This window comes from Anoplopoma fimbria, chromosome 6 (assembly GCF_027596085.1).
Source record: "Anoplopoma fimbria isolate UVic2021 breed Golden Eagle Sablefish chromosome 6, Afim_UVic_2022, whole genome shotgun sequence".
Taxonomy (NCBI): Eukaryota; Metazoa; Chordata; class Actinopteri; order Perciformes; family Anoplopomatidae; genus Anoplopoma; species Anoplopoma fimbria.
In genome coordinates this window covers 20,256,213-20,283,742 of record NC_072454.1, presented here as the reverse complement: position 1 = coordinate 20,283,742, position 27,530 = coordinate 20,256,213, and the positions used below count along the sequence as shown (strand labels likewise).

Here is a 27,530-nt window from a genome sequence, read left to right as displayed (position 1 = left end):
TAATAATGTTGAGATTTGGACTGTCGGTTGCACATATAAACCTGGTGAAGGTGCCACTTTGGGCTTTGAGTAATTGTGACGTCATTTCTCACCATTTTCACTATTTTAACTAACCAAACAATCAATCGATTAATGGAGAAAAATAAACCGCAGATTAATCGATAGTGAAAATTGTCATTATACGTTAAAAATACTCCTAAATTTAAAAAGTTGCTTCAGTCAACGTATCGGTAACAGATTATTTTACAGTGTAATTACTCATAGATGTAAATGGTAAAGAAAATGGGAATTCAGAATATCTTTGACAGAAAAAATTAAAACTCTTTACAATATCCGATCAGAAAATTTATTACAAACATCATTTGTGACTCAAACCGTCTCAACCGCAGCATTGCTGCTCTCAACAGTCTTCAATACTTAGCCAACATTTAAAATAAAACTGAAAAGAAATGCAACTTCAACACATGCATTACCTATTGCTGGTAAAAATGTTTTTTTTTGGTTCACTTTACACTTGAGCATGTCTGAAGTTTAGGTTGGCCTTCAAAAGCTGGGAGCGAACACAGGCATGCTTAACAGTTTGTGATATTAAATATAAAACGTTAGAACTGAAACTGTTGGTGATTCTTGCTCTGAAATGTTTGTGTTTCGACAGCAGCAGAGTAACGCAGTCTATTGTACCTCCCAACATCCCATAATGATCAGATAAGCAACAAAAGGTGCTCCAGAGCTAAAATAAGGTAAAAACAAATAACCGTCAGCAGGACAATTTAAACAATTCAAAATATGTCTCCCTCTTAAAACAGGTGAGGCCTCTTCAACAAACACACAAACAGCAGAATCAAACATTCAGTGAACAAATCAGCCTTCTGTCAATCAGACACATTTTCAAGGGATCAATACTTTGTGATCACTCCAGCAGATCTGAATTTTTTTATGTAAAACATGTCCTTAAAATTAAAACAGGGACATAAGACATGATAATACCCCAGGAAAAAAAACAACAACCGCAAAAAACATTATTAATAAAATATTACAGTATCTGTGTGGAGACTGTTGGCCCTCAGTGACGGCTCAGTCTTCACCTCTCACATTCAGTAACAGCGTGTGAACAGTGATCAGTAGCAGGTTCACCTCTCTATGGAAGACCATGACAGTCAGGACGGCAAGCACCCAGGGACAAAATACAAACACTCATGGTAATTCAAAATAATGAAATATTGCGTAAAAATTATGACAGTAATTAGCATAATTAAAGTAATTTGGACTTATCTTGTAGTTACAATTTGTTATCTCATAAATTTGACTTTCACTTAAAAGAAGCAGTACACAACATTCAGAGTATTCATATAATATTAATACAAACAACTATTTAATACCTGAACAGAGATTGAGGTCTCTCTACCTCTGTGTATTTGTTGTAACTCTTTTAGTGCATGTTAGTGCATGTTGGTGCATGTGAGCGTGCATTACCGACAATCTCGTATTATGCACCTAAAAAAAACCAAAACATAGTTTCATTTAAACCTACTGAAGTATTTGAATCTGTCAGAAATGGCCTTCCATACCTTTCACCTGTCATTCTTCTGATGAAAGCAATAATTATCATACACACTCACAGTATCAATTCAAAGCGAGATGAATAAGGCAGGGTGTATTATCTACATTACCTTTTTTAAAACGCGTAATGCAGACGAGAATATTTTACAGTAAGGACTTCAGGGTGAGACGCCAATTTCACAACACAGAGAGGGGACTTACTGGGTAAATAAGTAGGAGAAGTTCCTCTAAGCTCAGGAGTTACTAGCAGTGTCCTGTCCTTCCCCTCACCACAGCAGGTCATTACAAGCCCTCGTATTGACAGAAAATAGAACCGTTTTATGATTGAATCTACTTTCAGCCGCTAACTTAAGTGCAGTCAAGTTTTCTTCAAGTAAAAATCCGCCCTTAGATGTGCTGTTGTTTAGTTCATACATTTCCCCAAATTCCTATTAAATACCCCCAAAGAAGAGATGAAAGTTGTTGTTTTTTTTAACACAGAGGTTGATGATGATCCAGACATCTGGTCAGCTCTGTCGAGGCTACAGCCAGTGAAGAAAAAAAGCATCTCAGAACACCAGACATTTATCCTGGATGTTTTAACATAAACGTTTCTTCTTCTAGCTGTTCTGTAATATCTCAACACGTCATCGCATCTCTACATTAGGCCAGTATTCTTGTCATTCTAAAAAACTGACGGGACATAAAACAATATGGTCCCAAAAAATGCAAAGTCTGGACAGAAGTGGCCGTCTCAACGGTTTGACAGAGTTTTAGGGTACATTGTTCCTGATAGGCTAAGCTAAATGATTCTTCTATCTGTAAAAGGAATCAACCAATCAGCAGGCGGATGTGACTAACGGACTGAAGTTTTGAAACAAAGTAAAAAGATCAGCTTAAAACACAAAAAAACAGGATATACTGGATGCGACAGTAAGCCTCCTCCTCCTGCTCCTCCTCCTCTTACTCCTCTTCCTCCTCTTCGTCGTCGTCCTCATCGTGGCAGTGGGTGATCTCCTGTGGAGCCTGGGGGAAGAAGTGGGGGGGCTGGATCTCGCTGACGGACCGGGTCAGTTGGTGCCGTTTGCACTCCATCTCCTTGAGGTCGAGGTCGTGGCGGTTCCGCGTGGCCAGCGGCGACTCGATGTCGATGACACTGACGTGGGCGTGTTCCACCGTTGACTCGTGGGGCATCTGAGAATTTTTGAATATAAAACCATCAATAAAATCTCATTAAGTGCAGTGACACAAACGTTGGCTCAAAAGGGAACTTTAGAGTGAAGCTCACCTGCACATGTGCCGCTCTGAACAAATAGCTGAAGGGGTAGTACAGCAGGTTGATGAAGGAGGCGGCGTACAGGTCAGCATAGCGCATCACCTGGGAGGCAAACAGCGTCTGTCGGGATCCACTGCGGAACAGACTTCCCATCATGCCGTAGCACATGTCCATGTCGTGTGTCACTTTCTGGAAAAGGACAAGCAGACTTGAGCCTGATATTTTCTCCTCAATCCTGAGGATTTTGGCAGCCGTGATTTGTCTTTATGGCAGCAGACAAAAAAATTCTGTACAGGGGGGAAAATCTATTCTTTTTAACGGGAGTGGAACCTCTTTGAGTGTTGTGCATGGGCATACCGTTGCTCTTGCAGTGATGAAGACAGTTGTATTGAACTGTGGTCACTTACTTCAACCGCTACAGTTAGGCTGAGTATATTTACTGGTTTCTGTTTGACTGTGCACTGTCTGCTGTGTTGGTTAATAAATCATTTAGTCCAAAGGTGTGCCGTTCTTTTAAATTCAGCTGACTGTTATCTGCTTTATTCTCCTTCTCCAGCACATAAAACATACATATATAAACAAAATATATACAAATAAAAACACATATGTGTATACATGTGTACACATATATGTATACAGTACCAGTCAAAAGTTTGGACACACCTTCTCATTCAACTACTTTGAAGAATCTAAAATATTAAACATATTCTGGTTTGTTGAGCATTTGTTTGTTTACCACATAATTCCATATGTGTTCCTTCATAGTTTGGATGTCTTCAATATTAATCTACAATGTAGAAAAAAATAAAAATAAAAATAAAGAAAAACCATTGAATGAGAAGGTGTGTCCAAACTTTTGACTGGTACTGTATATACACATGGCGGCGCAGAAGTGTCTTGAAACTTGCATCGTCTCTACTGACCAGCAGGGGGACATGCAGCTCTCTAAATTGTCCGTAGGTGTGAATGTGAGCGTGAGTGGTTGTCTGTCTAAAATAAAATCAGACTGTATAGAAGTCTATGAGAAAATGATACTACTTCTCTCTTGATTTATTACTAAGGGTGTAACAAAGCATGTATTTGTATCGAAACATTTGGTACGAGGCTTTCAGGTCGGTGTGCATGACAAACCGATCAATTCGTTGTAATAAAACTATTGCATTTAGAAAATAAATATAGCTTAAATTGTGTCAAATAGAATGTTTTTGCTGGAGCCACTGTAGCATGTCGTGGAAATGCAGCAAAAGACATGCGTCTCTTTTTAGTGGGAGGACAAGTGAGATGACAGGTAACTATCTTCTTTTCACTGTGATTATACACCTGCTTTTCGTTACCTGATATATGTACACTTCCCATTCCTGTTTCACTCTTCTTATAGATACTACAGGCAACTCACCTCCATTCATCATCACTGTAACCTCTGGTCTTATCTATCCAAACCCACTCTACACACACATCTATCACCTCCTCACAGAGGGCCTGTGGAACAGCATTTCAGCTTCCTCTAAGATTAGCCTCTTTGTGACTTCTGGACTTTGCTTGGATCACACCAGATAACACTTCTAATGGGCTCTACTTTAGTGGAGCTCTTTTTAAGTGACACACAGGAAGAATAAATGATTGTTAAGGAGAACGTTGTACCTTAATCCGTCTCTGCAGTGAGCTGATGTCCGGCCTCTCATTGCTACTGCTGTCCAGATGCCTGAGGACAAGACACAAGTGGACTGTCACTGGCAGATTAACATTAATTTGATGTTCATCGTCTGTTAATTATTAACTGAAATGCTTTGGATATAGATCGAGTTCCATCTCATTTATGAAGAATTTTCTTTCATGCAGAACCCAAAGGGTGTATTACAACGGCAGCATGTCCACTGCTGTAATACATCTTTACAAATGACTTGTTATCGGTTTACACAGACGTACGCCGATGATTCAACAATGTATTTTGCAGCAAACGCTAGCGGAGACGACAAATTGTGTAATCTTCAGAGTAACGGTCTTTGATTGGATAAAACAAAATAATTTGGTACTAAACCAAATCCATTATTCTAGGATCTAGTCATAAATGGTCATGCATTTGGCCGATAAACCTAGACAACAGATAATGTCAAATTTGATGGCCTTAAGCGCAGTTCTTTAGCAGTAACATTTATTCCACTAAACCTGAGTTTTTTAAAGTCAAACTACCAAATGTTGTGACTATCACAGTCATTTCACTAGAACAACAGGTTATGGCCAAATCATATGACCTCTTCCAAAAGAAGACAGTTATTTATTGTGCCATCCATCATTGAAATAACCGTCCCCGTCACACACTTCAATCCTATAGCAAAGCCATATTCAAATACCATTTAAGAATTGATGGTAGGGTGTTGGTTATGTACAATGTTATAATTCTTGTTCCCTGCTGATGGCCCCTTAAGCTAATTCATAGATGAATTAATGAAGATGTTGTAAGCGAATGTACGAGGAATGACTGATGAACAACTGCTTTGTTGATTAAACGCTATCAACTGTGATGTTGTATATGATGAATATGACGTACTGGACAAAGGACCACAGCAAGTTTTAAAGAAGTGAATAAAACTGTGAATTTAGTTCTATTTCAAATGTCAAAACGCCAGAGCCCGTGCAAACAAAAAGAAATGTGAAGAATCAAAAAGACAACCAGTAGACATGCCGGAGATATGCCCGAGCAACGACATCGTCAGGCTGCGAAGGCCCTAGCCAAGTTAATTGCCTTTTTGAGGGCTTTATCATGCTCAAAGTTTCACCAAATTTGCCATGCATATCAGGACTGGTGAAAATTTTGATATTTTATGGGTCCCAGGCTCAGGCATGAAAAGATTGCTCGCTGGCGCCCCTTAGAAGTTTGAAAAGCAAGCCCCCTAGGCCCGAATGTCCAATCGACTTTTTTTTTTTTTTTTTTTTTTTTTTTTTTTTACACACACATGCAACTCAATGAGCGCCACAAACCAAAATTTCTGCCATTTTGATTTTTTGGAAAAAACGTTTTTGCAAACTCAGTCCGATTTCCACCAAATTTTATATGGATCCTCATCTGATCAATTTCATCAAAATCTATCAAAAGCTTGTTCATATCTCGTTACATTTAGAATATATGGACCAATGAACTTAATAGGGGCGTGGCTTCCTACATCAATACACATAACGTAAATACCATTTGACCTATAACCACGGAATTTGCAGCGTATGTCCACACAGCATCCTGTTACATACTCTTAAATTTCCATTCCATTCTACCACTAGGGGGCAATACAGTAAATGGTAAATTTTCTGCATTTCGCGTTGTTTTTAGGGTGTTGTACTTTAACGACTTCCTCCTACAGAATTTATGCAATCGACTTCAAATTTGGTCAGGATGATCTTGAGACCTTTATGATCAAAAGTTATCAAAATGGTGAGTTTTGATCCAAGGACCTTGACGTGGCGACAATTTTATGGCGATTTGTGCCGGTCGCCATGAAAAAGGAAGTTGTTGTAACTCCAAGGTACATTGTCCAATCTGGCCCAAATCTCTAATGCATGATGCTGGTTCAGGTCTGAACACATTCCCATGCAAAAATGTTCACAAAGTCATAGCGCCACCTACTGGCAAAAGGAAATGACAAGCTTTATACTTTATACTCTTAGCCAGTGAACCAACTCGACTTCAAATCTGGTAAGGAAAGCCTTAAGACCTTTATGCATTTTCTGTGGCTTAGGATACTCAAAAACTCTTGGATCTTCTCACACATGTAAAAGGTGATGTAAATAAATATTTCGTATCAGATTCGTGCTTTGCCGTTTGAAATTGCCTCGGTAGCGGCCCCTACAAATGTTTTAAATAAGTTGCCCCAGCGCTACGTTTGACCTAGATCAGGGGTGGGCAATTATTTTTCCCAGGGGGCCAAATGAGCAACTGAAAATATTTTGGAGGGCCGGGCCAAAATGCCGAACTCAATTATGCATAATATACATTTTATTTCTATATAAAAAGCAGTAAATGGCATTGTTTTGACCGCTGGTAAGAGTGTATGTTATTATTTGGCAATTAAAAGGTGAGGTTAGCTTTCAAAAATATCATTTATTCAAATAGAATTTCCAAAATGATAAACAAAATGTGAAACATTTGACTCATTTTCAGTCACATTAATAACAAAGGGCATTTTGAGTTTCATATACTATTGAAACAAGGATTTTCTTAGCTTTCTAAAGACATCACATCATCTTTGTAGCCAAAATAAACAAGACATGTCACTGAACTGTGTAACTGTGTAAAGAAAAGTGTCCCAGTTTTGTAGCCTCTTTGACTTTACATGCCTATATTAAACATTTAATGTTTTCAGAACATAGTCCATATTTGTTTGAAAGTTCTGCTTTCGGCACCACTTTACTCTTTTTGGCATGAGCCGACATTTTCGCATTTTTCAGGGGGTGACAAGGAAGGTAGACAGGTTGTCAATCACACGCATTTCACGTGCACAGTTGACGTGCACGATTGCGTGCACTGTGAGAATAAATGGGCTTCAAAATAAAAGCAATGCGGTTTTAGTCCACCCATAAGATAATTAGAAAATATGTTTTATTTTCTAATTATCATGTAATCTTTCGCGGGCCGGTCAGAATCATCCCGCGGGCCGTGCAATGCCCAGGTCTGACCTAGATGCATGAAATTTGTTAAGCACATGTATCTCACGTGGAAAAAGTCTAGTGGGACCATGATCCAAACCCAATCGGAAGTCAGCCATTTGATTTTTTTGGCCATTTACAGGCGCTATACTTTAACAAACTCCTCCAAGGGAATTCATCCGATCCACTTCAAATTTGACCAGTACAATCTAAAGACCTTAGTGATTAAAAGTTAGCAAAATCTTTATTTTTTAATGGAATGGCGTAGCTGTGGCGGGGCGGCCATTTAGGTGATTCTCCATTAAATTAGCTGATGTAACTCCACAGGACTTGCTTGAATCTGCCCCAAACTTTACATGCTTGATATAAGGTATAGTCTGAGGATGTCAACAAGCCTATTTTCACTTACTGTCAAAGCGCCACCTTCTGCCGAAAGGAAAACAGCATTATGTGACCAACAGCATCTGATATACATGACATTAACATGATGTTCTACACTTGATATAGAACAGTATTATGCTTCTTTGTGTGGGTTATCTAGCACCACATAGTGAATACAGGAAGTGTATGAATATTTGCAATCCGTGATTTCCAGCATCACACAGCCCAGGCTGGGGAAAAAACCTATAACTCGTGGTTGCGTTGCAACGGTAGCAGACATTCGCGGGCGCGTCGGCCCGCGTCCCGCCGGTAACGCTGTCGTGCGCAGAGTGCGAGGGCCCGACCATCGCTGCTTGCAGCTTTAATTATTATCTGTAACCTATACTTGTCTTTGTACAAGCCCTGTAAGGAGACAGGTCAAGTATTACATATCCTATAAAGAAACAAAGGTTGAATATCATGTAAACTATTTGATTTGGCTGCAAAATATTTACTCAAATGAGGATGTTTATGACCTCCGGTTTCTTAAATATTTACAAGTGAATTGTCCTTCTCTGTATGATCCCTAGACGTAATAGTGTTATAAATGAAATGGTGCTTTTATCAGTGTACCATTTGTGATCATGCGCCGCGCAGTAAGTTACTAAAGTTCAGAGTTGCACAACCAAGTGCCTCTTGCGGATCCATTTTGTGGTGTGCCTGCCTCCTGCGGCTTCACTATGCCGAGTATAAACTTAGCTTTAGACTGGTGTAGATGAAAGAATTGGTGCATGGGTGAGAGCGTCATTCAAATGAGGCAGTGCACAGAGAGTAGTTGTTAATCTTTGTGAAAGTATTAATTACAATGTTTCCCAACCACATCTGTGTTTTGCAAAGTTATTCTGCTGGTTATATGGTCATTGTGTCAGTAGGGGCAAATACTTCATACCTGAAGCAAGAAATGATGCAATAATGCCAAAAAGCATAAATAAAGCAATGAAATACTCTCTAATCAGTAGGTGAATTTAAATCTGCATAAAACATGACAGTTTGTAACAAGAACATTGACAAAGCAGAAATCAATGAAGATGAATTCCCTTTGTGCACCGAACAGACAATCAAAAACAGGTATGCCATAAACATGTATGTGAATAAAACCAGCCATACATTATTTCAACCCACATCTCTCTATAACAGCTTGGACGCAATAAATAACCACTGGAAAAAAACACTGGTAATCCTACCACACTGGTTGACTTATTAACCGAATAAAAATGCAAAGCACAACAGATTCAGTGTTGACCCCAATGAGTATTTACAGGAACCAATTTCTATAAATACTTTATGTACATATATGTATCAGTTGTTTCCCCAGCAGAATGGGAAAAAAGTGTGAGAATAATTGCAAGACACACCGAGCAGCTGACGAAACAAAGAGGAACTCACTTGTAAAGCTCTGCAAGGAAGCACTCCAGAGACTGAAGTTCCTCAAATATGGCTGAAAAACATATTGCATTAGTACATTTATATTGGCTTCAATCTTGAATAACCAGACAGTCCCAAAGTATGACAACCCTTTTCTTTAACTTTTTAACAGACTATCATTTGTGTGCTGAGATCTAATCTGAGCTGCAGTGAAATATTCTATGGTCACAGAGGTTACACCTTGTGAAATAATAAACCTCATGAAAATACATCTACTGTCATACATAGTGATGTTTGTGTATTTTTACTAACACCCTAATGAAATCCATTTTGTACATTGATGATTAAGTAACAGTGAACTACCGCTGATGCTGTTAATGCTACTACTAAAAGTTGATTAACTGGATTTCAAATAAAGCCCAATCATAACAGCTCTCAAGGTTTGTTGCTGCTACAAATCAAAGATTTAAATGTTACTAAAAACAGCAGTTAGAAAACCATATGTGTCTGTATGCATGAGTGAGTATGGGTCTAGTCTCACAGCTCTTGTCGGTCCACACGTGCAACTCCTGGGCCAGCTCCGGTATCACCAGGAACGTCCTCCAGCCCTGACGCTTCTTGGATTTGAGGATGTCACCAAAAATGTGGTCTCCGATGTAGATGATGTCCTTCCCTTTGGCTCCCAGCAAGTCACACACCATGTCTGAAGAACCTGGGATTAAACAAAAATGATTTTAACCATAAAAGATATACAGATACATTGATTAACAATTGATCATTGATTCATTCTCATCTGATAAGATGTTTGGAGTTCAATCAAAAATGTACTGCAATGTACTGCAATGAACCTGTATAAATGACAATCTGCTACTGTGAAGTGAGAAATTATCAGATTCAAGAGCAGATATCCCCTCAAGACACATTAAGTCACACTAAGATGGGTGTTTGTGTGAATATTTAAAATCGTAAAGAAACAAAGGGAGGAAAAAAAACCTGTGTTGAGAAGGTTCCTTATTTACCTCCAGAGTAGACGATACCATGCTGCAGAGGTCCGGTGTACGTGCCAATCTTCAACCGACCTGTGATCTGAAAGAAAACCAGGGCTGTGGTTACGCTTTCTCATCTGATCTTTGTGCCACGGACACATTAACTGTCAAGTCCGTACACTTCGAGATCAGATCTTGACGCCGCTGCTTTGCACACAAAATATATCCGATCATTTTATCAGGCAGGTCGCACTCGGGTGCCAATTTGGACACACACATATGCCGACACAGCTGAGTTTCAATCTGACGCATGCGATCACAAAGGTCACATTAAAAAGTGTAACCACGGCCCAAGACTGAGTCACACAAATTATAAATGTGGTTGGCCCAACTCTTTCTAAATGACTTATTATATTTTAGTAATAGTATGGTATTTTGTCCATGCAGGCTTCTGTAGTACACACTCACAGTGTCCACTTGCCGCAGCACTGTTCCCTCTCCAAAGAACACCGGCTTTCGAGCGTCCACCAAGATCAGGTCAAAGTAGGACTTCCAGGGCCGGTGGGGCATACCCGGCTGCAATAAATAAACACAACCCAGAAGTTCTAAGCAAGGCGGTCGACTATTAAGACCATCTATTAAGATTGCTGACAATTCAAATGTTACAAGTGTTACCTTCGGGCCGTGAGGAAAGTCAAACAGGTATGTCATGATTTTCTGGGAAAAAAACAGGAGAGGTTTTCATTTTATTTTTTTAACATTCTAGCCCAGAACAACACAGAAAAAGAGATACTCTATTCCATCATTAACATCCCCTGCCATTAGTACTTCATAACCATTCATGCAAGTGTAAAAATGAATGGGTACATTATGACAGTGTAAGGCAGCCTTCATAATATATCTTACTGTAGACTCACCTCTGTGTATTTGTAATCACTGTTGGTGGCCAGAAACACTTTGGCTACTTCGTTCATGCGACTGAGGAGGAGAGGAAGCTTTGGCTGGTGGAGGAAAAACAGAACCAACATCAACAACGCAATAAAAACTGAACAAGCTAAAATACATTGTTTTACCACTACAGAGTATTATATTACTTGTTGGCTATAAAGACCAAGCTGGTATATAGTGGGTGTGTATGTGTAAGCAGACCTTCTAATGCTGGTTTACTTACATCCTTTACCACATACTTCTCCAGGTTTTCAACAGTTTTTTCTTTTAAGGACCCCTGTGAAAAGAAATGACAACAGTGGACTGACGGCTGCGACTGGATCTGACTGCAGGAGACAGGTTTCATGTGGAAAAGTAAATGATTGTACCTTGAAATGAACCCAGTCCACGCCGTCTCTGACATCCTGGAACATGCTCTTATAGGACATGAAAAGGTCGCCGTCTTTGAAGCCGGTCTCACAACTACAGAGACAGTTAAATTGTTTCACCATTAGATCCTTCTAACATGGAATTCTGAGAGTCAAAAATGATAAGGGCTGTGGTTACGCTTGTCTTTTCAACGCAACTTTTGAGACCTGCCGTATGAGCACAACATTTCCTTATTTTGAATAAATAAAAGCATTTATTGTGAAAGATTCATAGGAAATTCAATGTGTTCATCCACCATTTTAAAGCCGCTTCTAATATCCATCCGCTATTCAATCACGCAGGTCTCATTAGGTCTGGACTCACACAACAAAAGGTCACAAAAGACAACCACGGCAAAGCAATCTGTGTTTCTTCCAGAACTGTGTTCGAGCATTGACACCATCATGGGATACTGGAAATCCAATCCAATGCAACTCTGAACATGATTGTCATAAAACAGGTTCTTAATCAGAATGTCACACAATGTTTTCAACTGAGTTCACTTCTGACAGTCAGACTGCATTCTGTGTGTAGCCGTGTTTATGCAGTACCTTGAGTATCTGGAGCAGTTACTGAAGAAATCCACCAGGCAAGCAAACAGGTAGGTTTCTGAGGAAGAACAAATGAGACTACAATCATTGAGTCTGATTGTAGGATTGAATATGAACACGTTTTCAATATGAAAATTCAACTCCATTCAGAGTCCTGCCAGTGAAGTCCAGTTTAAGCACTTTTATTTTTCTTTCATTGGTGTACCTATGTTCTTCTACACGTATTCATTTTTATAATCTCCTTCCGTTTATGCACCTCCGCTCCTTCCACAAATCTTTTTAACTTGCTGTCTTTCCAACTCATCATTCATGAATTCAGGTCATAATATAGAGAAAGTTGTGCTCTTTCCTACGTTGTCGCTGTGGAAGCAAACAGGCGCCACCTTTTGGACACACAGTAGGAGCCTGAATGTGAGAATCTCTTCATCTTCATGGCCGTCTGAGTAAGCAAGCTTAGACTTGAACTGTACTGACACCTTACCATACCATACTTGTATGCTATATCCAATAATACTCTTTAAAATCATTTGATAAAACTGAATCATGAGTTTACTATTAACTACTTTTACTCTATTAAATAAATCCTCTGTTGTAGCCTAGAACACAGGTTTTCAACATGAAGATGCCATGTGAGCGGGCTGTCAATGTGGACACCAGGATATATATATGAAGAAACCTGATTTATAGGTACATTGTGAATGTTTACTTGACTATGTTCACTAAATGATTTGGGGTTCAATAACATTTCCTCAGTTTACCTCACAACGTAACGTGGTGAACATAATAACTGTCCACAAAGTGTTTGATTTCAGAGCAGTAAAGTGATGTGTCTCGATCTTAGCGTAGTACGCCAAGTATGGCAGTGGATATAGACATTAATAGTACTAACAATTCAGAAACTTGGTAATACAATTACTACATATTCACATAAACGCAGCATAAACGTTATATTGCTGAACTTTACCTGATGAAGCCGAAGGGACCAATCAAACTACAGAGTACGGACATCATCAGTCAATACCAACGACACCAACGTAGGTTGCACTACCACTGCAGAAAATAACTTGTTGATTTCGGATCTATTCTCTCATAGACTAAACTTTTAGTTGTAGAGTGTTTTATTAATGTATGAAAACATGATGTAGTGGAGCAGAGCACAATAAGGGCTGCCACCAGGCTGATGTGTTGAAGTATTTTCTTACCGGGCAGGTTGAACAGTGTGTTGAGGATGTAGAAGCGCTCTGTGTCTCCACGCTGAATGAACTTGTTGGGGTACATCTCTCTGATGTCGGGTCTATGCAGAGTGAGCAAAGATACAAACACACAGGAGGGTAACGAACCAGGAAACATGAGTTAGACCAGCTCATTATTCAAATTACATTGCATTTAGCTTCATCTGCAGTGGTCAGACATGACTTAACTTTCCACCCTTGTGCTTGTTCTGTAGAACATGATACCAACAACAACACAACACATGGATCTGCTCAAGAAGTCACTGCTCTACAGAGCAAACAGTGGTTAAAAGCTGCTGAATTTATGCATGCACTAAAAGTCATGTGCAGCCCAGCTGAGCAGTGTAAACAAAGCACAGAGAAGCTCTCATTACAACACACACACACACACACACACACACACACACACACACACACACACACACACACACACACACACACACACACACACACACACACACACACACACACACACACACACACACACACACACACAGAGAGAGAGAGAGAGGGAGAACGTCTTCATACTCTGCTCAGGTAAACGGTAGTACATAAAAAAATAGAGAGATGTCCCAGACCACCATGGGATATGATTCTGAAAAAAATATGCACGGTAGTCAATGGTGAGAAACAAATAACTTTTTGATTCCGTTTGAATTGTGACATGTGGTGTCAGTAAATTTAAAAGATAATTATTCACTTTAAAATTAAAATGTTGATGTCAAACTGTGAAAATATGTAAATAGAAAGACTACACCCCCAAGTCTCATAAGTGACGTCTCTCCCTGAAGCTACGACGCCTTTGTGTTGCATACCAGGATGTGCTCATACCAACAACGGGTTTAGCTCGTTCTTTAACGTCCCGGCCGGTAAAAAGAGTCCCTGAACAAAACACGTTATATTTGTGTGTGGAACATAGCTAAGTTAGCCAGCTAGCTAGCAAGCCAAGGTAACGGCCGTGCTGGTGACGCACATAGCGCGAGACGAGGGATGTCTCACTGAACTAAATTATACTACAATAGCACAAATCTATGACAAACTGCGACTTCTTAACATGAAAAATTATCTTTTAAATTGACAAACATCATATTTGTAAATCATGGCACTATTCAAACAGTATAAAAAAATTATTCTTCTTTGTCCGTTGACTGCTGCACAAATATTTTTTTCCTAAATAAGGTCCCATGGGGAAGGATTACGTGTCTCAATAGTTTTTTGCTGTTATATTAATGCTCTGAACATTGAATTTACCAACTTTAAAAACGTATTCAGTAAGTTTAATGAAGTCTATCAAATACTCTGCGGACACTGTGTGTGACCTTGATGTCTTAATGGCTGCTTATGAGCCAGATGTCTAGACAAATCAACAAAGCCACACTCATATGTAGGCCTAAGGGTAGAGAACTATGGCAAGGCAGGAACCAACACCTTTAGACCTACCCTTTAGTCAATTCATGGGATGTTTTGCCATGCTGGTGGCTAAGAATGAATACCTCAACCACTGTTGGGTGGATACCATGAAATCTTGTAAAGTCATTCACGGTGCTCAGAGAATGAATCCCATTGACGATAACGATTGTCTGACTCGTCTTCTAACGCCACCAGTAGGTGGACTATGTGGACAGCCAAGATGTGTTGGACCTCACCCCCTCACGAAGTTGAATCCGTGCACACACACCAGGATGTTCCCGTATGAATCCACTTTGAGCAGGTTTCCATACATTGCGTCGAACACCAGGCCTCTGAGGAGAATGGAGACAGGCGGGTGTCAGAGACAGAGAGCACACATGAGAGTGAGGCTTTGTTCATTGCTCGGGTATTCAAACAGATTAGCAGGGCTATGTGAACCAGCCTGGTGGGGAAGGAGGGGTCGTAGACAAAGTTGTGCAGCTCTTGAGGATATCCAATGGACACCAGGCGCTCCACCGTCAAGTCGAAGCCCAGCGACTCGTACTCAGGAGATTTATACACTGGACAGACAGAGAGGGAGAGATGAAGGCAGTGCACCAAAAACACTGATCGTACAATAACGTTACACAGAGGGTTAGTTTATGTGCATCGTGTAACTTTCAGGTCAGTTTGGAACTGCAGTTCCAACCCGAGGACGCATTAACTGAATATTTCCCTTCATTGACATGAAAAGTGACCGTCTATAATCTATAAGCTTGTTCTGTTTAATAATGATCAGAAAAAACACGACGCGTACTGTGTACGCCTGTGTGTTAGTCGAAAACTCCAATCATATTACAAGACAGATGTAATCATTTCCAAAATTCAAAACTAAAACTGGGCATGAACACAGGACCTCTTACCATGACTCATGCTGAACGGACAGCTAGCGGACCATGAGGAGAGGACTCCGCCTTTAAAAACATCTTTAGCCTCTGTCTAATTATAATAAAAATACTAAAGTGACAGTTAATAATTAATAAATTATGACGGAATTTTTCCAACCCTGACTGTCAAAATGACAGAGAACGAGTATGTTTAACGCAACTACTGCAGACTCTTTAAAGCCTGATGATGCATTCAAATACATTGTGGAGATTGTGGAGAAATTACTTGCTCTTCATTTCTTAGCTCATAAATGCAGCTGACTCTCATGTAACAGATGTGTTGAAGCTGTCCACAAGAACAGGAAACAAAAAAAAAAAAACATATGTGGAGTTACATGTCTTGAAGGCCTCCAGGCCAGGAATATATCCTCACACACGGTCAGACAGGAGCAGCTTGGGTTACAGTGGTGCTGCAGTGAGACTGTGGGGGCTGTGTCCTCGAGGACCCACTATATGTACACGTCTATCCTGCAGACTTGCAATTGTGCAGAAAAAAATACTTTCTAATTGCGCTTCATGGAGTGATCTATGCCATCCGGACAGAGTCAGACAAAGCTGATTTTTATGAGTAGTTGACAGAAATTCCCTCTCTGATCATTAAGACTAACATTTCAACCTAATGAAGGGAATTTATATGAACTTCTTCAAATTTTTATTCCTAATAAAGAGGGAATTGTAAAATGTAATATAATGCAAGTAAGTTAGTAATATTTCTGTTTTATGCTGTGAAAATGTGCTGCCATATTTTTATTGTATATTCTATGCTTATTGGGTTGGCTTCTTTTATATGTATTGGATACTTTTATGAACATCTTCTTGTTCTGTTTTCTCTTTGTCAATGATTCACTGTAGCTGTACATGAATTTCCAAAAGAAAAAACACAACGTAACAATAAATTCATAACAATTGGTAGGCCTTATGGAAATGTCTAAAGGGCTGGATCTGGCCTGAGGGACTGGTGGTTTAAGACCCCTGCTGCAAGGAGACCTTAGTGCTTCCCACAGTGTTGTGAGGGGCTGCTGGAAAACTTCACTACACCAAATGGATGGTAAAACTAACAGATGACAAACCGTTTGGTGTTGGGAACTTTACAAATGCTCATTTTGAGAAGCTTGGTTATATCAACACATAACTATGCATTTATCCAGGTCTACACCACACTGCTCAGAGAATGTTTTGCATTGTACTGACTCTTAACTAGTGCGATGGGGAGAGCTTCTTCCCAGGGTTTCATTGAAAAAGTGCTCCAGACATTTTATTTTATTTTTCTATTACTATATTTTGACAAAATAGTGCCACTCTAACCACAGCTGTATTATCCATCGCCCCTTTACTTTCTATCATCTATTTGGGCTACCATCTATTTGTTTTTTCACCATGAGCCCCGGTGGGGAGATGCTTGCCTTCATACTTGTCCGACAAGGACAACGCGTACCGCGATAAAAACACTCGCCAACAATAATTTGTCTGCCGAGCCGATCTGCTACCACAAATAACCTTTTTGGTCTTTGTTATGATACTGTGTGTCTGACATGAAGCTCAGGACACAAAGACACAGCGTAATATAAATGACATGAACACAAAACCCAGACTGCACTTACCTGCCAGAGTGTAATCCATATCAAAACCAAAACACTTGATCTTCTCCATGGCCAAGCTTCGGTTGACAAACACTCTGGAAAGGGGAGAACAATCAATGGTCAGTCTGTGCATGCCAGCTGGAAGGTCAAATTAAATGCGGCACTGCCACGGCTTCCTACAGGAAATCTTATTCATAATGAATCGGTGACTAATCAGTCCGGTGGAACATTTTAAAGTTACAGTGGGAAAAGAAACACTAAAGAGCAGCAATGATTGAGCAACACTTTCTTAAGGTCAGATTGTGATGGCAGACATAGTGAACTACCATGAGTCACTTAAAAAAAAAAAAACAACCACAACAGACATGCAATCCTACTGGTTATTTATAGTGGCCAATGCATTTGAAATAAAAACCTCTGAGCCCTGCCGATAGCCTTATGTTCCCCTTCAGATGGGGAGCTCGTGTTATTTCTGTTGACAGATTATATTTAAAACACTTTTCCTAAAAGTCTAAATTGTCGTCATTCTTAAGAGCCCAGGAAATGACAACGAACAAAATCCATGATGGTCCATATCTGAACTCAACATCAACTCATTGCCTGCTACACACACAGGCCCCCTTATATCATCCCTGATGTGCAGACTGTATGGGCAGCCCTGTATTCATTGCTATGTGTCAGTTCTTCTAGACAAGCGCTACAATCTTTCTCAAACGTTGCTACCAAAATGCTTTACACGTTATAAAAATCAAACATGATCACTTAAAAATAGAAATATACACTCAGCTGCCACTGTATTAGTTACAGCTAACCATCAGTGACTGGAAGGGCTACATATGAACATGTCTTGAAATCACATATGAGGACATTTATATTGACTTTGTAGTGTCTCTTGGTGGCTTGATGGCTCTGCTATGAGGAACTACAAAAGTACCGAAGCAGACCGGTTAGACCTGACATGTGCACGGTGTGCACACCTTCTCACTGCTACCGTTCCACTGCAAGTCATTTTGCAACAGGACATAAAACATTGGTGCCCGAAGATAACCTAGGTAACAGTCCCCACCTCGCTGGACGAGCAACAGACCGTTCTTGTGTTTCAGAACACACTTGGATCCTTAAAGTGAGAAGGATATCTTCTACGCCCCAACTGTTTGTTTTTAAGATTATTTTTACTGTTGTCACTGTGTACATTACGGGCCGTAACATCCCGTCCGTTGCCGTGTAACATAAATGTTGTGCTTGCTGCTGTTTGTAATAGTGTAGTCCTACACCGCCGGGCTTTGTTTGTGTTTAGATCATCCCACCGCGGGTTAAGTAAACTGTAAACCTTATTTTAGTAGTAAAACACCAGTGTCACGGCTGCTTAACCATAATTCACCAGTCTGGCTTTTTCGTGGTAAAGTTACAGTCACTGTACTTTAATGTGGCAGTTAGGATTCCTATTTGACACACACACACACACACACACACACACACACACACACACACACACACACACACACACACACACACACACACACACACACACACACACACACACACACACACACACACACACAGTTTGTTTATTTGTTGCTTTTAGGTTTACTACTGTAGCTGCTTTTGGTTATTGGTCTCTGATACCAGGTTGGGCCCTGTTATTATTAATCCATATTAATAATCCTATTGATAATAATAATTTATTCATAATTATAACTATTTTGTATACTTGTTAATAACCAAACATGCTCCAACCAGATCCCAACACTAGCTAGTAGCTAGCTATCAGTAAATTGGTGGTTCTTGATTTCATTAATTATCATTACTTTTGAATACCCCATGTTAACCATGCAGTGTGGACCTGTGTCCACTCCTTCTGGCGGCAAGTAGTTACAAAAACACTGTCGACATGTACTTTTTATACCAACTGGCTGATCTCACACAGCTAGAGGCTTCTCACAGCTCCATAAATTCCAAATAAACGTTAGAGTTAGGGTTTGATAAACTGATCAAATATAAAATTTTAACTTAATAACTTTTTAAGAGCTTCAAAACATTGTTATTGGCAAGTAAAATATGACAAAGCTGGAGAGGCTAAGCAAAGTCAGACTTCCACTCTAAAAACAGAAGTAAGATTACAAAATGATGCAAGCATATTAGGATACCTGCACACATGCTAAAATAACAGCTTATGTGCAATTGCTACTCAGCAGTAACTCACATCCACAGTAACACAAAAACCATCCTAGTACACTCCTTGCTCGTCTAACATTTCTGACTGCTTACACAGATATACAGAGTATACAAAATGTATGTGACTCTATTCAGACTGCACACTGTCCTTAAGTTTCCATTCAGATGGTGTGAGAGATGACATCAGGTTGACAGTAACAGATGAGGATTAAAAGGAAAGATGCAGGAGCGAGGGGAAAAGCAACAGAAGGAGCGAACACTGAAATCACAATGACCACCAGCTGCTGTCCCCACAGGGAGACACCGAGTCACGATCAGTGTCAGTATGGAAGGACTTCCATGAGAAGTGGATGAAGGATCAATTCACATCATGGACATCAAAACAGAAGGGTCATTTAGTCAGTAGTCGCTGTTTTTAAAGACACAAAAGGATGGCGTACCTCATTGCAGGATGGTTTTGAGCCAGATCCCTTGGAAAGCTTTGTAATAGAGAATACACGTAGTATTACCACTGATCTCATGCTACATGGCTCTGGTGTACTGTTTTTGTCAGTGAATTGTCTATATTCTATGGGGCCGTTCATATGTTGCGTCTAAGTAACCAAAATCTACGCACTATGATGACAATGATGATGATGGAGATGCATTTATTTAGCTGTAAGCCTCACTGGCTAGACTTAACAAAGATAAATGGATTTCCTGCACCATAAATCCCTCACAGTAGCTTTCATTGATTTGAAGCTCCAGGTAGTCCTGAACTAAAATGATGAACTTCTCCATTGATTTACCGTAGACTATTATTAACGGGAGAAAGAACAGACATCTGCCAGATCTGATTGGTTGTTCCTCGTCACAGGACATGCAGTTGGCGAAGCAGCGTTCCAAAAGTTGAATTATTTTTATCTCTGAAATAGTCGCCAGGAACACTTTCTCACCGTGACCGCGTTGCTCTTGCTTTTGAGCGTGCCTTCCACGCGTCTACATCAACAACAATGGATTTGAGGGCGCAAAAAACGCGACATGTGAACAGCCCCTATTGCAACTCAGTACGCTGTTATATCCCAACATCAGTCATAATATCTGCTTCCTGTACCTGCTATTGATATTATATTAAAATCTTACACATATAGAAAATCAAAGATCCCCCCCCCCCCCCACTCTGCTTTGCGGCAAACCAGCAAGAAATGGCAAAGAGCCAAGCAAACAAGTAGCTGGTGAGTAGTGGAGCATCAATTATGCAGGGCTGGGTATCATTCTAAAGGTTTTAAAACTAGAGTCAATGCAATACCAAAGTTTCACCAAATTGCCATAAAATACCAAATGTATATATTCTTTTTTCCTTTTTAACAAAACCCTTTCATTATTTGACAAAGAGGCCGAAGCTGTTACATGTTGTCAAGACACAAGAAGCTGTAAGAGAACTTTGCCTCAATGCAACACAGTCTAAACAGGCACATTTAGATTTAATCAAAACGTTAAAACCTTTGCAGTATTAGCACACAGCTGACTGTAGTGACTGCCTGAAGATAAAAACCCCTGAGAGCTGTGTATTGTCTTATCAAGCCCCTTCTTCACTATTGACCCTTCGCTAAGTCCTGCCTGCAAATGCACACCAGCCTATCATAGTGTAGCACTGACCAGCTTTAACCAGGGTCTGACAGCTGTCTGTTTCTGCTCATAGACTCTCATCAATAGTTTCAGATGTTCTTCATGATGTTCAGGCTGATTTAGTGGATTTGGAGCTAGTCATGGTTAAACGTTGTGTAATAGTGATACTTGTTAGACGGAGAGATTGGATGGAGATATGCGCTTCTAAATCATTATGTTTCTAAAACTTTATCTTTCCATGTAAAACTTGTGGAGCTAATATTAGTCTAGTACGTTTGCACATCATTACTAGCGTCAGCACATCTATGCTACACCAGCTACTGCTTAAATGTATCTGAATGTGTTCTTTAATCACACATCGTTAATGTGAAGCATTTCTAATGCTCTGTAAAGGCTACTAAAAGCTGAACAAAATACACACCGTAAACTGGTAAGTTGACCATCACACTGGTGTAGCCATAACCTGTGTGTCAGGAACATGCCTGGTCCTGGTTTAAGACTTTAGTAGTACCTTTTTTCTGCAGTCTAAACTAAAACGTACCTGTGGTGAGCTTCACGCCGATACTTCTTCATGGCCACGCCGTCCATGTTGGCTGGTATGTCTGCATATTTCTGCAGACGGTCACTCCACGAAGTGGTCATCTTTAACCGTTAGAAATGTTTCTGTGAAGAAATGAAGCTACTTATCAAACCCAGAACCACACACAGTCTTTTAGCTTGTGAGGCTCTAGTAAAATGGAAGATTATGTAAGTTTATTTAGTTAAACAGTGACACCTAAAATAGATTCATAGATCATTCTACCCAGTCTACTCAGAATATACTGACAAAAACAAACTGTGAAGATTAACACAGTCATGCTAAGAGAGTGATTTATAGGAACAGATGCAATCAGCATTATTTTACCTTTAACCCAATAATATACATTGAGTTATAATAGCGCTAACTAAAGTTAACCACAAATTAAAATTAAGACTGCGGTCAAGCCACCCTCCACTTCGAAAAACAGTCAAGTCAGCCCTCACGTTGTTTTGCGGTTTGCGTATAAACCAGGCATTACGGTAAGCGCGTGTAAGAACTGACTTCAAAATAAGAGCAACGTTCCGGTGAAGATGATAGGACATGTCACATTTAGTCAGTCAGTCAATAAGTCTGTCAATGATAGATTAATTAATTTAAATATAAAAAACAAATAAATGAAACTACATGATTACAAAATTAAAATATATTAATAAAGAGCAAATTTCCAACGACCAATATTATGACTTTAAAATAAAAGTATACTACCTCAAATTCAGAAACTTTAAGGTTACACTGAGCAACTAGTTTCACTAGGGATGATAGCAGACCACCTCAGAGAATATCAGGACATTGTTATGTAGAATTTCAGAATAGGAGCCCTTTAAAATCTAAATTATGAGCTAATTTCCCTCTAAATTCAGATTCAAATTAAATGGTCGATAGTTACAATCCAATTTCACTTCAGATGGATAGCAGACAACCTCAGAGTGTCACTCAGTTAGAATCAGGATATTCTGATGTTGAATTTCAAAATTAAAGCTTTTTAAAATCGCAATCACAAGCTTACTTTTCTCTAATTCAGATTAGAATTAAAAGGAAATGGTCTATAGTTACGAACCAATTTCACTTTAGATTGATAGTAGACAACTTCATAGCTTCACTCTAGAGAGAATCAGGACATTCTGATGTAAGATTTTAAAATTAAAGCCCTTCTGAATCGCATCATGAGCTAACTTCCCTCTAATATCAGATTTGATTTAAAAGGAAATGGTCTGTACCGTACAGACCAATTTCACTTCGGATTTAGAGCAGACAACCCCAGTGTCACTTAGAGAGAATCAAGACATTCTGATGTAGGATTTCAAATTAAAGCCCTTTAAAATATAATTCATGAACTAAGTCTTAAAATCCCATTAATGAGGCATTTATAAAAAATAAGAAATGCACTCAACAATTGCTTCAGTGTGAGTATATAGTGTTTTTGCAAAACACAAAGCCCTAACTTTAAAGAATGCAAGAAAGCAATACAAACATGTAATTCCATCTCAAATGTTTCCGGTTTCCGATATGAAAACCATCACATCGACATTCTCTACCTCCTATCTGTGTCTTTGTAATACTAAACAATATTGTTAGAATATAACAAACAACACAAAGCCAGATATGAAAATAAGTTATCTGTAATTGCATTACAATAAAACTGAAAACCCTCATCTAAATGGTCTGGTATTGGTAATTAGTTTGTGACAATAGGCCGTTTCCTTTTAATTCTAATCTGAGTTAAGAGGGAAGATAGCTCATACATGGAATTTCAAAGGGCTTTAATTTTGAAATTCTATATCAGAATGTCCCGATATTGGAAGGTACCTTACGAGGTGGTCTGCTATCATTATCAGGTGAAATTAGTTTGTGACAGTGGGTTTTTTTTCGAATCTGAAATTAGAAAGAATTTGCTCCATGATTGGGATTTTAAAAAGGGCTTTCATTTTGAAATTCTACATCAGAAAGACCCGATATTGACTGAGCTACACACGAATTGTTCTGAAGTGAAATTAGTTTGTAACTGTAGACCATTTCCTTTCAATTGTAAAGTGAAATTAGAGATGGATTGGCTCACGGATTGGAGTTTGAAGAGCTTTGATTTTTAAATTCTATATCAGAATATCCTGATTCTCTCTGAGTGATACCCTGAGGTGGTCTGGGTAACTATTATATACAGTTGCAATCAGAAATATTCAACCCCTCACCTCAAAATACATTATAGTGATGTGGATGAAAGATAATGACAATAAATGACAAAAAATCTCAAACAAAAAAAAATATTTATTGATACATATTTGAGTTATTTTGACAACAGAAGTTGACCTAACTGAAGTTCAAATGAAAAATGTAACTCTTTTAACACATGTGCATTAGGGTGGAGCTTAAACTAATACATTTTTTTCTTTTTTTTTTTTGTTTAGAGCAAGTTCATCAATGTTCTGCCCCAAGCTTTTGGCAGTTTGTGCTATGATAAAAGCAGCCTTGCGGTCTGACACTTTTGTGCGATCTAGAGCAGCTGCGAGTTCTGGAGTAATGACAGTTTTTCGCCCCCTCTTTCTTTTTGGTGTATGCATTGTGATGTCCATCTCTTCACCATATTCTGCTAAGCTGGTTTCAGAATCAGATGAATTCAGCTCAGCGGTAGATGCTGCTGACTGTTTTATTTGTTCCATTTGATGACGCCTGGCAAGCATTTGCTCCTCTCTTTCGAACTTTTTTTTCTCTTTAGCAGCAAGCTTTTTATCTAATCCAGCCATCGACCCCCTTCTTCCTTTCTCTCGCTGGGCTAACAAGAAATCCTTGTCTTCTTGTAATACTGACGTCTTGGTCAGAGCATCAGCATGAGCGACATCAAAAAGATCTTCGAGCCTGGAAACAAAAGCTGACTCTCTCGCGAGTTGAGTTGGTGACGTTCGCGCTTTGTTCTTTTTCAGAAGTCGCCACTCTTCAAAAGTCAACTCAAGCTTAGTTTGGCAGTTTTGATGATCTCTCATTGGGATTCTAGCTTTGCGCCAAAACTTTGCTATTTCCATGATGGTAACAGCTGATGATTGTCTTATAGTCTCCTTTAGTTCGAGATGGTGATGTAGGAAGAATCCCAGAGCCATACGCAATGACGGCAACTTGCTGCCATTTAACTCGGTCACAGAGTCACCAAGGAGATACAGTTCGGTCTGAGATCTTGTTGGTTTTGCCACAGTTGACATTTTCAATGATGAATGAATCTGAAAGAGATATTTATAAATGGCATTGGTTAGACCACTTGGAATAATGAATTTTAATACTGTTAAAATTTAGTTATTATTTTGTCCCATCTATACAGGTCCTTGCAGCGCTTAAAAAATTAATTGTATACTGTCCTGGCAGATACGTCACTTGTATTGTATTGTGAGACAGAAAGCTAACAGAAAGACTTAGTTGACTTGACTCAAGGTTGAGTATGTCTACTGAAATCTTGTTTTTTTGTAAAACTGCAACTAAACAATATGTTACAGTCAAATAAAATATACAACAACATGGTTTGTATTTCTCTTTCTAATATTTTCTTCTTTACAGGTTATCAACAAAAGGTACTAACTCTGTTTACAGGTTTGTAGTTAAGGTAGGTATCCAAGGTAACCATACAACATATTTCAGTAGTATTAAATTACAGGTAAGTAGAGTAAATTAGGTATTTAAATGCAGCAATGGCAACAAACCCACCAAATAATTCACTATCTAACATAAGTTAGGCTTCACAATGTGCTAACTTAGCCTTTATAATCATAGCTAAACAGTTAGCTTCCCGATTAGCATTTAGCATAGCTAGTTCGTTTTTCACTACTGAACATAAATGCTTTGAACCCTATTTTAATGCACAAAACATTATAAACAACTTAGAACAAGTTATGAACAACCATACTCACTGATAGAGCTTCTCCAAGGATTGGACAAACATCTCTGTGGTGGAGTAAAGAAACAAGAAAAAAAAAAAAAAAAAAAATTAAAAAAGGCGGCTGCAGCTTTTGGGTATGAGAAACTTCACGGTCATTGAGCTACCTCTAAATATTGTTCAATTGTGCTCATATTTTGCCAGATTTATTTTTTTATATATAGGAACAAAATGAGAGGGTAAGAAGATCATATTTCAAGAGTTCATAAATAAGCTCCACCCTAATGTGCATGTGCAGTATTATTCAACCCCCAGCTTCAGTACTTTGTGGCGCATCCTTTAGCTTTTATAACTTCTAACAAACGTTTTCAGTAAGTGCTGACAAGCTTCTTACACCTTCTAAGAATCTTTGCCCATTCTTCACGTGCAAAAGTCCTTTTAAATCTAATGTGAAATAAGAGATAAACTTCCTCATTAATGGGATTTGAGGTTAGTTTATGCAATAGATTTTAAAGGGCTTTAATTGTAAAATCCTACATCAGAATGTGCTGATATTCTCTGAGTGACACTTTGAGGTTGTCTGCTATCATTCTGCGTTGAAATTAGTTTGTAACTATTGACCCTTTCCTTTTAAATCAAATCTGAAATAAGAGGGAAGTTAGCTCATGATAACAATTTTAAAGAGCTCTAATTTTGAAGTTCAACATCAGAATGTCCCTATATTCTCTGAGTGACACTCTGAGGTTGTCTGCTATCAATCTGAGGTGAAATTAATTTGTAACTTTAAACCAATTATTTTAAAATCAAATCTGAAATTTGATGGAAGTTAGCTAATGATTGTGATTTAAAAGGGCTTTTATTCTAAAATTCTATATCAGGCGTTCCTGATAGTTTCTGAGGTGGTCTGCTATCAATCCAAATTAAAACTAGTCACTTGAAGTTGCTGAATTTGATGTAGTATACTTTTATTTAGAAGTCATATTGGTCATTGGAAATTTGCTCCTTATTAATATATTTTAGTTTGTAGTCATGTAGTTTCATTTATTTGTTTTTAATATTTAAACTCATTCATTTATCATTGACAGACATATTGACTGACGCATTCAATGAATGTGACATGTCCTGTCCCGTTAACCGGAACGTTGCTCTTATTTTGAAGTCAGTTCTTACACGATCTAACCGTAATGCCTGGTTTATACGCGACCGCAAAACAACGAGAGGGCTGACTTGACTGTGTTTTTCGAAGTGGAGGGTGGCTTTGAACGCAGTAAATTAAGCTAGTTGATTTAAGAAAACCCTACATTTTTAAATTCGGTTGCCTAATGCATTCGAACTATATTAGTTTAACACCATTAAATTAAATGAAAACATTAAACGATCATTTATATCAATATTGTAAGTGGATTTTTATTGGAATGTTAGCTAAAAACAGTCCGAACCATGAAATAAATCCGTTACTTCTTGGAATACATACTAATCAAACCGATACTGATGGACCCTAACGGTCCTACCAAAGATTCTAAGTAACGTTCGGTTATCCGCTGCACGGCGATAAACCTCATCAAACGGTAACTAGATGTGTACACAGAGTTTGGCATAACGTTAAGGATTCCCCTAAACAAGAGCAGAGACGTAGAGGTTAAGCTAAACTTAGCTCGGTGTCCCGTAACCGGAGCGTAACTTCAGATGTTAACTCAGGTCGGAGGGGCGGATTGTGCTCTGTTATGAGTCCATCTTCTCACGATGCGACAGCGCTCAGACAGCTGGGACCGTTACCGCTATGTTAGCTTAGCCAGCAGGCTAATACAACCGCTAAAGTCAGTGAGCGTAACTTTATCTAACGTTTGGAACATCACGTATCAGGCAGCTGTGCGGCCTGTAGACAGCTTTCCATTTGACTAAAATACACTCTTTACTTGTTGACAAGCGCATGACAACAACGGCAGTACTCACGGTGTCGTTTCTCCTGGTTCTTCTTCTTCTACTATTTTTTTTATCTTCTTCTTCTTCTTCTTCTTCTTCAGATGGTGACTTGCGG

At 39.0% G+C, this 27,530-nt stretch overlaps 1 protein-coding gene across 1 annotated transcript; it reads right to left on the bottom strand.

The window, feature by feature from the left end:
- Positions 1-334: 334 nt before the first annotated feature.
- Positions 335-27,530, bottom strand: nt5c2a (5'-nucleotidase, cytosolic IIa). The gene is made up of 18 exons (XM_054600843.1): positions 27,446-27,530; positions 21,601-21,722; positions 17,298-17,371; positions 15,213-15,330; positions 15,007-15,102; positions 13,331-13,422; positions 12,129-12,186; positions 11,538-11,631; positions 11,393-11,446; positions 11,139-11,222; positions 10,897-10,938; positions 10,690-10,797; positions 10,255-10,321; positions 9,777-9,947; positions 9,257-9,308; positions 4,457-4,517; positions 2,828-3,004; positions 335-2,733 (listed from the first exon to the last, which is right to left on the bottom strand). Exons 2-18 carry the CDS (start codon positions 21,699-21,701, stop codon positions 2,503-2,505), a joined length of 1,680 nt encoding a protein of 559 aa, XP_054456818.1. The 5' UTR covers positions 21,702-21,722; positions 27,446-27,530; the 3' UTR covers positions 335-2,502.